Genomic DNA, 12,596 nt, shown 5'->3' with positions numbered 1-12,596 from the left:
ACCCGAGAAATATATAAGACATGTTTAACTGTGCTCTCGATTGCGCCTCTACGCGTTTAGTGGAGAACAAACAACTTATTTTTTTCAAAACAAAGCGGGCAGAGAGCCAGAGAGTGTCGTTATCAATACCAAGCAAAGCCCTCTTTACTCTCATTTCGTCTTAGAAAACCCTAGCTTCACTTGCTGAAACCTTACAAACCCTAATGTTATTATTACAATTCTTCCTTCTCTCTCTACAAGCATAACGAAATTCAGAAGAATCTCTGTTTCCCTCTCTACAAATCGAAGGATTTGCAACACTGGTACGGTCCCTTTCTCTCTTCGATACTCAGATTTTGTGTTCCTTATTTTTTTTTTATTCCTATAATCAGATTTGGTTTGATTCTCTTCAATCTCTCTGTAAACTAGAAATAAGGAATATTACAAAACCCTAAAGGCTGATTAACAATGAGTTTCGACTTTTCAATTTGTACCCGTGTGTATAATTAAGAAACAGAATTTGACAAGTATTAATTCAATCTTGAGATTTTATTTTAGAATTGATCCCCTAGAACCATTTGGGATCTTTTCATAAGATTCTTAGGACTATAAATTGATATGAGATTTATGCTTTACTTTACTTTTGTTCCTGCTCTTTCAATTGTTTTATTCATAATAGTCAGCGAGGAAGCGGGAAGGATGAAGGATTGAGGAACCTTCAAGAGAAGTGACACGAAAGCATAAACGAACAGAAAGTGTAAGAAATAAAAAATTAACTAAAAACTAAAAATAAAATAATTATAAAAAGTAGGCAAGGGAATTTAAGTTTCTAAGCAACATAAGTAAATCAAATCCAATCTCCGTAAAAGAATCAAAATCCTAACCAACATTAAATCCTAACACCAACCAAAATAACCAATTTACATACAAATCCAACACTCAAACCATTAATCAAAATATCAAATATCAAAGTTAGTACAAAATTTTCACAAGGTTGTAATGGATACTCAAATGGTTAAATTATATTTCACTTAAATGAAGAAGTATAGTTTAGGCTGGCCCTTTATAGTGCCCAAATGGCATGTGGTCAGCTGCCCTGGTTGATTTGGAAGTATCCAATGAGATCTCTGATCTCAAAAGTATTTAAGTATACTAAGGACTAACTGACGATTGAAGTATAGTAACGACCATTTATGATCGTAGTGCTGTTTAGCATTCCCATTTTCATTGGATACTTGTTTTTTTATTCCAATTTAACTCTAACCATTCAAGATTTCCATTGGTAGGATGTGGATATAAGAACACATTAAAGTTGGCTCTAACAGTTAAAATTCTATAACCGTTATAGTTCCATAGGACTACTTAGAAGGAGTACTTCAGTTGGATCCACGAATATTTGTGTTTGTGGAAAGCTGTGGGAATATCGAGGGAGATGGTGGGCATTAGGGGTGTAACTCAGGCCGATTTTGAAACAACAATTTAAAAAAAAAAAAAAAAAGGTTGATTTTGGGGAATTCGTGCTGAGCTGGGTAGGTTTTGGGTTGGTTCCAATTCAGTTTTAGCAAAAGCTCAATCTGACCCAACCAAAGTTGCACCCATAGTGAGTATGCATGAGCTTCTAACCCTTCGCTGATGATGACAGTTTCGCCAAAGATGTGTTGGAGCTGCTTGATAATCAACCGGGTGGGAGAAAATATAGCTGATTGAGTTTGGAGGTGGGAAGGGGAAGGTGGTGGAGTACTTCTAGAGATATGTCTTGAATGTTTTGGGGAATAATTATCATGGGCATACATTGGAACCAAAACCATGATGGCATTTTTCCTTTCCCCGACACAGAAACACTGTGTTGCATGGATTCGGATTCGTGTGTCGCGTGTCGGGATCCAACACGGATTCGAGGTGTCTAATTCAGCAAACCCCAAAATGAAGGATTCGTGGATTCAGTAATTTTCAAGTAAAATAAAATTTTAAAAATTTGAAAACAATACACACACACACACACACACACATTTGCATGAAAATTTTGAGCGTGAAAGATCGAGCAATTTGAGTTTTTTATTAGGAGAGATGAAGAAAGAAGAGGGGGGGATCGAGACAACAATGTGTCGGATTTGCCTGAAAAAACCGGATTCGTGCGGGACAAGGCTATGAAAAAAATCCGGGTGTGTCCCCCGCGAATCCATGTTTTATTCGTGTGTGGAGGCGTGTCGACACGGATTCAGCATAGGGGGCAAAGAATCCATGCAACACAGCAGAAACAACATTATAACACTATTAATAGCTTATTGCAATATTGCTCTCACTACATATCACCTTATTGAAATTTATTTAGATTTCATTATGTTATGATGTGACTCTGAAACAGTTACCTTGGTGAGATGAAATGGATTTTAACAAGTTCTATGTAACTTGTAGCTAAAAATGTAATGACTATTTCTAAGTTCTAGAAATTCAAAATCTAGAATGATTTTTTCCTTACATTTCTACCGTGCCTCTTTATATGATGTTGGATTTTATACAATCATATGTTGATTTATTTTAAGTTTTTGAATTTTTGCCTTTTAACTTGAAGGTTAACTGAGTAGAGCGCGAGTCACAAGTTTTCCACTCGTGCTTAGGAGAACAGCTCCATATGAATACAAGAGGTATCAAGGGGCTTGAACCATAAGCTAATTGGATCCAAAATTTACCTTGTAATCAGGCCAAACTTGGCATTGCTGTAATGTGAATTGATTTTAAATATTGTACATGATTTTTTTTGAATGGCATTAACATGATTTTTTTTGCCTTAAAAAATTCGTTGGACAAGCATTTGAAGAAGACTTTTAGAAAGTTCACTTCTTACATATACTAGGACTTATTTTCAGAATTGGATTCAATAACTCTGGAGATTATTTGGGACCCATATTTTATTGCTATTAGGTCTCAACACGTGTTAGATTAATCTAAAATGATTTTCCAAAGGAAGAGAAGCTTAGTTGATAGTGCTCTTATTATGAGGATATCCAGTCACTCAAGGGATCCTCCACTAAGTGCTCGATAAAGACTCTTTATTGTGCGTGGAGACCTTGTCATATAAGGATTGGCACCCCACGTATGAGTCCAAGTCTAATAAGAACTCCAATAAAAAAAATCGGGGCCCTTAAGTGGAGATCTAGTTCGGTAAAGACTGAAGACCTCAAACGGTTGCTAATCAAGTAAGTACTTTACATTTGATTTTTGGCTTTGGTTAATAAGAGGTCTGCTTTAAATAAGAGACCCAGTTCGACTAGGACTACTCACTGAAGTGAGGTCTTAATTCAAATGTAACTATATTTGAAGAAGGCTTCAAATGTGACTTTATTTGAAGAAGGCTCCTTATCGATAAATTTCTAGTAGGAGCTTGACTTCTTCAATGTGGCAACCTACGAGTACTAATCTGACCAGTATATTTTGAAAAAGACCTAATACAGCTAGGATTCCTATTGGATGAAGACCTGTTCAAACAAGATCTTGAATTACTTCATTGGTTGTTGGTGTGCTTAGTATTCAATGATTTGATGCTTTGTGCACCTTTAGTGTTTTGTGATTGGATTGGGAGAATGGTGTTTAATGTTCAAGTTGACACTAATAATCACTGTTTATATTTTGGTTAGTGTACTTAGAATTCCATTTCAGGTATAATATTCAGTTTAGTATTACTTTAGTATCTCAATGTTTGCTTTTTAGTATTTGGTGTTTTGTGATTGCTCTAGGGTGTTTAGTGTTCATTGCTTTGTGTTTATAAATTGTTTAAGTGCTATTGTTAGTGTTAGTAATCAGTAAAGTGTTATGTGCTTAAACTTAGTTCTTTCTGGGCCCACATTTGTAATTTCCCTAGAGTCAAATTTGGGCCGAGTACCAACAACACCCAAGATCTCTTGTCCCACTTTTTCAACTGGTGAGAAGGTTATTCTCATTCCTCTCTTCCTTCCACCAAAATCGTGAAAATTATACTAGTTCCACCTTCTCCCCCATTCCATGGGACAAACCCATTTCTCAAAAGTCTTTCCACTTTCTCTAGCAACCCTTGAAACTCTCCCCTCCTTCTCTATCCCCCTTCAAAACTCTCCCCACTTTTAGTTTCGAAATTACATTTCCAAAATGCGCGAATCGGACATCAGAGGCAAAATTCCCATAATTCTGCACTCCGAATTCGAATACTTGGACAAATACGCTCCTCCAAATAGGTGAAACAACAACAAAAAAAAAGCTAAAATCTCCCTGTCTCTCTCTCAACACCAATATCCCATCTCTTAACAAATAAAATCCTAATTGTCTCTCCTTTTCTTTTCACAAAGCCTTTAAAGGGACAATAGAAGATAGGCATGGGGAGCAATGACATGGATTGGGAGGTAATTGTATTGACAACGAAGAGAATAAGGTCGAAGTGACGATGTTTGATGGGTCCGTTCCCACTTAGATATCCAGTGATTGTAGCCCCGGAGATTATGTGTGGCTTGATTATTGATGCCTCGAAAGGAGAGGAATGCAATATTTTGAGTCCATTTCCTTGGCATGGCCTGAAAGATTGGAGTTCCGGAAGATTTCATGCTTTATATGGGTAACACTCTGGTGAGATCATGGTTTTAAATTTCGGCCGAAATACCGAAACTTTGGATTTCGGCCGGGACTGAAATTTAAAACTGAAATCGAAATTCAAAAATTCTGGCCGAAATTATAAGATTTACACCGAAATTTCCACCGAAATCGATATCGCACATAAATTTCATTTTCAGCTGAGGCCGAAACCGAAACCGAAATTTCAAACCTTGGGTGAGATCTTACATGGGACCCAATCTCTTGTGAAGTTTCTTTATAGGGTTCTTGTTTGGTTGATCATGATCTACGAAGCACAGGTACTCTCCCGGGGCTCCTGCACCCGACACGTATGGGGTGCGGGTACGCCCTGGGTACGTCCGGGGTACGTACCCCTTTAATATACGATTAAAAAAATGAAAAAAAGTGATCGGGTACGCGTGGGGTGCGCACCCGACGAGTATTTATGTTTTTTTTTTTAAAACCAGACAGAAGGGGGGTGTTTTATCCAAATCAGGCCGGGTTTTTTAAAAACGAGGGTTTTTTTACAGTTTTTTTTTTGAGAAATAAGAATGAGCCCTTTCTCCCTAAACCCTCTCTCCCCCTCACTCTCGCCCGACGACCTTCCTCCGGCGGAGACACCATCTTCTCCGGCGCCCCTTTCTCTCGGTAAGTCTCTCTCTCACCTCTCTCTCTGTCTTTCTCTCTTCTCTCTCTCAATCTTTCTCTCTCCCTCTCTCCCCCTCTCTCCCTTTTTGGATCTCTCTCTCTCTCTCAATCTTTCTCTCTCCCTCTCTCCCCCTCTCTCTTTCTGAATCTCTCTCTCAGCCTCTCTCTCTCTGTGTGTGTGTGAATCTCTCTCTTAGCCTCTCTCTCTCTCCGTTTCTCTCTCTCTGTTTCTCACTCTCTCTCTCCATCACTCCCTCCCCTTCCAACCCCTCTCTCTCTCTCTCTGTGTGTGTGTGTGTTTCTCTCTCTCTCTCTCTCTCTCTGTATCTCTCTGTTTTTTTTTTTTTTGGATTTTGACAATCAATTTTGAGTCCAAAACAGATTATTGGGCCCTGTTTGTTTTGGAATTTGAGAACAGATTGTGAGTCCAAAGCAGAGTTTGTAATTTTCAGTCCAATAATCAGCTTTGGACTTACAGTTGGTTATGAGAAGTGCAAAAATCCAAAATAAAAAGGGCCTAAATGTTCATTTGAGATTGTGACAACCGATTGACAGTCCAAAACTGATTATTGGATTCAAAATTTTGTTTAATTTTGAGTCCAATAATCTGTTTGGGGCTCACATTTAGGCCCTGTTCATTTGATAATTTGATATTGTGAGTCTATGACAACCGATTGGGAGCCTAAAACTGATTATTGGAGTCAAAATTATGTACAATTTTGAGTCCAATAATCTGTTTAGGGATCACATTTGGTTTGGGTCTGCTTCTTTTGCATTGCATTGCATTGGCTTGCCGCTTGCCTTTTGAACTTACATGGGTATGTTTGGTTGTGTATACATCCTCAGCTTACTAATTGCATTGCATTGCATTACCAATTTACAATTTACAATTTGCCGAACGTACCCGCACCTGGGTTTTTTTGGAAAATCACGTACCCGTGTCGTGTCGTACTCGCACCCCGTACCTGTACCCGTGCTTCATAGATCATGATGAAGTGAATTTGACAAGGAGCTTCAGAGTGCTGTCAAGGAAGTCTTGGAGGAGCAAAGGATAAGTGATGGATGGAAATTGTCAAGATTATCATTGAGAAATAGATTTTTTTATATTTTTTCTTGAATGATAATTTCTTTATTGTCATCTCACACTTTCTTTTCTTTTTTGTATGCCTTTATTTTATATTATTTTGAATAGCTAATATAACATTAATAAAAAGAACAAATACAAGGCCAACCGAACTAGTCAGTGAACAAGAGGAAGAGAAAAGAAGGACAAGGAAAGAAAAGATACAACAAATTCCACATTCTCAGGGGGGAAAAAGTAAAAAAAAAATACAAGTCTCCATCCCTAGCAAGTTTCTGTATGCTTTTATCTTCCTTTCTTCTTTTATTGGTTAGCTTTTGAGGGTTCCTTTGTCATGTAATTTACCTTTATGTGTTGTTTTTACTAAGATTGGGAGTATTTTTTTACTTAAGTGGTTGTTTTTAATGTGTCTTGCATTGTTACATCCTTGACTTGTACGTTTTGCGTCCCTTGATGAGTTGCTCTTTTATTTTTAGATAATAATTTATCAGAGAAATGAGAAGGGGACTTATTGGTCACCGATTTCTGAGAGACACATGGTTTCATTTATTAAATCAAAGAGCCAAGCCACTCTGCACCGGCCATAAGCCTGGAGGAGGTGGAGCGGATAATGATGCTTATCGTCAGCTCGAAAAACTTGACTTCATGACTGCTGCTAAAATGCTCTTCACCAAGCCACCTAAGGAGAAGAAATTCGGGTAATGATTTTTGAATTTTGGAGTAGAGTTTTCCTAAATTGATCTGTGAGTTTGGATGTGCACTTGTCTTTTCTGCTTCTCTTGGGCATTTTTTGTTGTTGAATGGTATTCTCTTGGGCATTTCTTTAGAGCATTTTGAGAAATAAATGCTCATGTTTGTGTTTTTTTTACTTTTTCTATGGCCAGGCTTGATTTTCATCTGGTACAACTCTTCTTTGCCTGCATGCCTTCATTGGGTATTTCTCAACTTAACCAACTAGTTTTATATTCCATCGCATTTACATGTCATGTTGAGTGATCATATTTCAATTGGTCATTTCCTCAACAATTTGTATGAATTTGATCAAATGACATAATTGAAGGATTTCATCTTTTGGCACTGTTATCTGAAAACCATATTTTCTGGTCACAGCTGTTTATTTGGTGGCACAATATGCACGCTATGAGATCAGAAGGATGGAAGCGGTAATTATGTGATTCCTTTCTTTTATTCTTTTCTTGTACATCTGTTATGGGCTTTTGCAATTGCTGTCTATATTGTTGGGCATTTTTTCTATATGATATTGTTTTCGTTGATCCATTTTTCTTTTGTTTTTTCAATAGCAAAGGCTCCCATTCTATGGGAGGATACATCTTGATTTTTGGGGCAGCAAATGTATGCTCCAATGCTGGTATTTGATCCTTGATTGTAAAACTAGTGTAGAAACTTGGGGTACATCTTGTTTCTACATACCACTGAAGTCTTGATACTGGGCTGGCAAATGACGGATTTCAATATGTTCCTTAGTTTTGGCCTTTGATGAACCAAAAGTCTCATCTCAGCTGAAGAGAGTTTTTCTTTTTTCCCCACACTTTCATCTGCTTTTGCTATTTATTTGTTTTCTTTTTTACTATGATTTTCCTTTGCTATGGATTTATTTTCTTTTATCTCTATTGAGCAGGCATCTCGGCATATTTTATCTGTTTGAGTTTAACAAACATAAGCTAGGCATGGTACATTGCCTGGCACATGTTGCCAAAGAAAACATGTGCTTCTTGAGTTTTTAATAGCTCTTCAAACAAACATCTCGACTCTTATTTCATCCATCCTTCAAACTTAAGAAACATAAGATGCATAATAAAGAATGGAATGCTTCCAAATAAAACTTGTTCAAAATCTTTCAAAATCACTCTAATGCCTGCAATCAGCACATAGATTGTTTCAGTGAGAAAATTTCTGCATGTGACATCTATATAAGTAGTGTTTTCTTGAATTTCAATAACTATTCAAATATCAATTATCTAATCACACAATACGTCTCACCTTAATGATCTTTTTAGTTATTCAGACTTCAAGCTTCCTTTGTATTGTCATTCATTTAATGTTTAATCTTTTGGTTAGCTTCGTTAGCTTTTATGTCCTATAATGGTTAAGTGGCTAATATTTAATCATAATATTTCAACTTGTAAGTTAATGATTTGTTTCAGGAAGTAGAGCTGAAAAAAAAGAAAGCCGGGGAAGAAGAGAAAGCAAAAGAGATGGATTTAAACAGCACAAAAGAAGGACCTGCTTCGGACCTATTGGAGGTAAAGGCCAGACTAGATGAATTAGAGGTGGCTGTGAAGGAAATTATTGATGAATCAAAGAAACTTTCTGTGGGCAACATAGCCAAGGACCAAGAAGGTAGCAAGAAAGAGCAACCAAACCTTGCTGAGTCTAACACCAAAGATAAGTTAAAACGTAACAATTCTGCACCAGATGACCCAGGTCAAAAGCCATTGAATCAAGGCCAGATTTAACTAGGGAGAGCGTCGTTGGATCCAGCCAGGACTACAAGAAACAGGGTGTGAAATGAAAAAAAAGGGGATGTAGTCTTAAAAGAGTTAAAGAACTGAAGTGGAAACCAACTTTCAGCTGCCTCATATGGTGGCTTTACATTTTTTCCTGCTTGAAGATACCTGTTGATCTGTTGTGTATCGGGATTGGCTTTCATCGAAAGCACATGAAGAGGTTCATCATTTAGACATAGACACGGACGTCCTTCCTACATATTTAGCAACACCCATCTGTGAGACATGGATGTGATAACTGCCGTGACTATCGCCCTTAGCTTTTGCTTGTCGGAAGGGCTTGGCTTTTTTTATTCAATGTATTTTTGAATCCTTGCTAGGGACAACGCAAAAAGTAGGATTATTACTGAGTTTGTTTTGTGTTTGATGTCTAAGCCCGAAGGAAAATACAGGGTCTTGTTGTATATGTGAATAGGTCTCTCGTAATTTTCAGGTAAATTGCTATCATTGCTATTAGGTGAACCTTTTGTAGGCTTTCTTGAGTGACAACAGGGTTGGTAAATGATGGAAGTTTAAGTTAAACCTCAGTATTAAATGGATATTACACGCACATATTTTTATATATGCATAACATTTCAGCTAACCTCAATACTTCCATATTATGAACCATTTCATACAATCTTCAGTTGGCAATAGGGTATTTTTTCGATTTTTTTATGCCAGTTGTAATCTTTAAATAGCTTATAGTTTTGTTGAAGTATAACGTCCAAGTAAATTAAGAATTACATTAATTTTTTTAAAGAAAAAAATATCTTTTACTTCAATTCTACAAACAACTTTGAGAAAATACAATGAAAATATAAATAACAAAATGGCATTGTTGCAAAAAACCCATTGAGCACTGGGATGAGCACGGAGTGACTGAATATCTTTCCGGAAATCGGAGATGAATCGGGTTCCGACGGAGGGCAAATCGCATATTTGGGATGAGAATGTCTTGCGGGATGAGCAATTGATATTTGGGATGAGCAGACTGAATATTTTTCCGGCAGACGGAATATCTTGCGCATATTTGGGATGAGCAGACTGAATATTTTTCAGGAAATCGGAGATGAATCGGTTCCGACAGAAGGAAATTGTTATCTGAATATCTTTTGCAGAAATCATCTTTCTCTTCTTAGTGAGATGAACCAGGGAAATTATTTTCGTCTCACGATTTCTCTTCTTAGTGAGATGAACCGGGTTCCGACGGAGGGAAATTATTTCCGTCGAAAATCATCACAGCTGTGGATTGACTTGGTGGGCATGTTGCTGGATGTTCTTTTGATGTCATAAGTTCTATCCAGGTAATAAATCTTGCGGCAAGAATTAACGTTGAATTATTCTAGTCTAAATTTTGTGGCATTAGCCAAGACAAATGATCAAATTATTACTGCAACTTTTTTTCTGGGTACATGCTGTACATGCGGGTGCAGTTCTTATTCAATCTTGATGTAAGAATTACTGTTGAATTATTCTAGTCTAATTTTTTTGCCCCTTCAATTGTTATTGGAAGTAGGGCATCAGCCATTTAAAATTTTAAGAGAGATGATCAAGTGCATTAGGTCGGTGTTTACGTGGTGCTATGGAGTTGCATGGATTGAAAATCCTTAAATTATTGGAAAAAACAATAAGGTCTTGCTTCTTTTTTTTTTATGATAAGTGTAACTTTTGAGTTTCGGTCATCAACCCAAGGCGAGGCATGTAAAGAGGTGGTAGTTTACCTGATTTCTCTTTTTGTTTGGTTTCCTTCTAATATCTCATTTGTATTTAAATAGTTCTTGAATGTGCATGTTCTGAAACACGAATAAGTAAATTAGATTAGAGCATAAATCATGTGACATTCATCAAGATATAAATATACAAGACCAATCTCCAATAAAGGGTAGACCACCACATTACATTTTTTTAGATTTAACCATCACCATTTGTAAACAAGAAATTCTATTTTATCAAAAAAAGCATAAACGAACATGATACCATTGTGCAGCTGTTGAGACATAACGCCCAGGCAAACCGAGCTACAGCTAACAGTGGTTACATATATAGACCCTTTGGTAAAGTAGAAACACATTGAACTTGCTCCTCACACTTAAAGGAGTTGTGGTTCTATAATCACTAAAGAAGAGTAGTGCATGCGCGATCATATTATTTGCATTGTGATGTGTGAACATAATGCATGAAATATATGTGTGCCTAATTCATGCCTAGGACATGTTCTAACTGTGAACTTATACATTGGAGAGGTCGGGTCTATATATTTTCAAGCATTTATCCTTGTTGTCATTCATAGAGCATGCCGATTAAAACTTTATCATAAACACTTTTATTTCCCCACTTATGTTGATGACTACCAGGATATAGTCCTGAGAATACAATGCCTACAACTATCGATCAAGAGCTGCATCCCGAGTTCCATAAAAAATGGGCAGAAACATGGACACACATTGTTTGTCCATTTTCCACTTCCTGCCTATTTTTTCCCTCAACAGATGGCAGGGTTAGGATGATCCTATAGGACTGATTTTTGGTACACACCCTATCCATGTAAGGGCCTTGCAAATGAATGCTTTGGATCTCTCAAAAAATGTGGGGCCACATGTGTTTTGAGCTATAGCTTAGATAAGTTTAGATAAGCTATAGCTTAGGAACACATGTGGGGCCACATGTGTTTTTGAGCTATAGCTTAGATAAGCTTAGATAAGCTATAGCTTAGGAACACTTTCCTCTCTCTCTCTCTCTCTCTCTCTCTCTCTCTCTCTATATATATATATATATATATATATATATATATATATATATATATATATATCCCAACCCTACGATTTGTGGAGGCAAAAATGAACGTGTAAAAACCTTCAAAAATTTGTCCATTTTTGCCTCCACAGTTTGAAGGGTTGGGATGATCCTATGAAGCTGATTTTTGGTGGACACCCTATCTATGTGAGGGCCAATCAAATGAATGGTTTGGATTACCAAAACAATGTGGGCCCATTGTATTTTAAGCCGGCGGTGTAGCTAAGTTAGCTACACTGGCGGTGTAGCTTCACTTTATATATATATATATATATATATATATATATATATATATATATATATATATATATATATGTATATATATGGGGAAAGTGATTGTGAGCGGCCCCTCATATAAGCTTATATGAGGTGACTGCTAAAATCATGGTGGGCCCACATTTTTGGGGTGATCCGAACCGGTCATTTGATAGGCCCTGACATAGATAGGAGGTGCCCAAAAAATCAGCTCCATAGGATCATCCCAACTCTTCGAACTGTGGAGGTGAAAGAGGAGAAAATGGACGGGTAAGTGGGGAAATTTATACCCGCCCATTTCCCCCTCTTTCTCCTCCACAGTTCGAAGGGTTGGGATGATCCTATGGAGCGGATTTTTTGGGCACCCCCTATCTATGTTAGGGCCTATCAAATGACCGGTTCGGATCACCCCAAAAATGTGGGCCCACCATGTTTTTAGCGGTCACCTCATATAAGCTTATATGAGGGGCCGCTCACAATCACTTTCCCCTATATATATATATATAAAGCTGGATGTAGTACGCTGAGGGTGTGCCACGTGGCACTCAAACTGCATTCAACCCTTTCTTTTTTTAATGCACATTTATTTACAATGCAACAATTTCTTTTTTTAACGCATCTATTCACAATGCAACCCTTACTTTTTTAATGCATCTATTCTTTTTTTAACACATCTATTCACTGCAACTATTCAACCGGTTTCTAATGTGAGGGTGCTTCTTTAACATTTTTTCAGAATATTAAAACGGATT

The 12,596-nt window shown here is 37.2% G+C and overlaps 1 protein-coding gene and 1 non-coding gene across 3 annotated transcripts; both read left to right on the top strand.

Annotated features, from left to right (window-relative positions):
• LOC143889832 (uncharacterized) lies at nucleotides 1–9,378 on the top strand. Of its 2 annotated transcripts, XM_077394196.1 has the most exons (6): nucleotides 1–302; nucleotides 2,552–2,624; nucleotides 6,763–6,984; nucleotides 7,171–7,220; nucleotides 7,397–7,449; nucleotides 8,452–9,378. In XM_077394196.1, exons 3-6 carry the CDS (start codon nucleotides 6,782–6,784, stop codon nucleotides 8,761–8,763), a joined length of 618 nt encoding a protein of 205 aa, XP_077250311.1. In that variant the 5' UTR covers nucleotides 1–302; nucleotides 2,552–2,624; nucleotides 6,763–6,781; the 3' UTR covers nucleotides 8,764–9,378. The 2 variants fall into 2 exon arrangements, with proteins under 2 accessions (XP_077250311.1, XP_077250310.1); XM_077394195.1 differs by lacking the exon at nucleotides 2,552–2,624 and having other exon boundaries at nucleotides 3–302.
• LOC143891484 (small nucleolar RNA snoR74) lies at nucleotides 9,197–9,329 on the top strand. The gene has a single exon (XR_013255366.1). It is a non-coding gene; the product is annotated as a small nucleolar RNA snoR74 (small nucleolar RNA).
• Nucleotides 9,379–12,596: the final 3,218 nt, after the last annotated feature.

This window comes from Tasmannia lanceolata, unplaced genomic scaffold (assembly GCF_043159265.1).
Source record: "Tasmannia lanceolata isolate RefF3 unplaced genomic scaffold, GAP_Taslan_0.1 ptg000013l, whole genome shotgun sequence".
Classification (NCBI taxonomy): domain Eukaryota; kingdom Viridiplantae; phylum Streptophyta; class Magnoliopsida; order Canellales; family Winteraceae; genus Tasmannia; species Tasmannia lanceolata.
The sequence above is the reverse complement of the archived record's forward strand: the minus strand, read 5'-3'. Positions and strand labels throughout refer to the sequence as shown.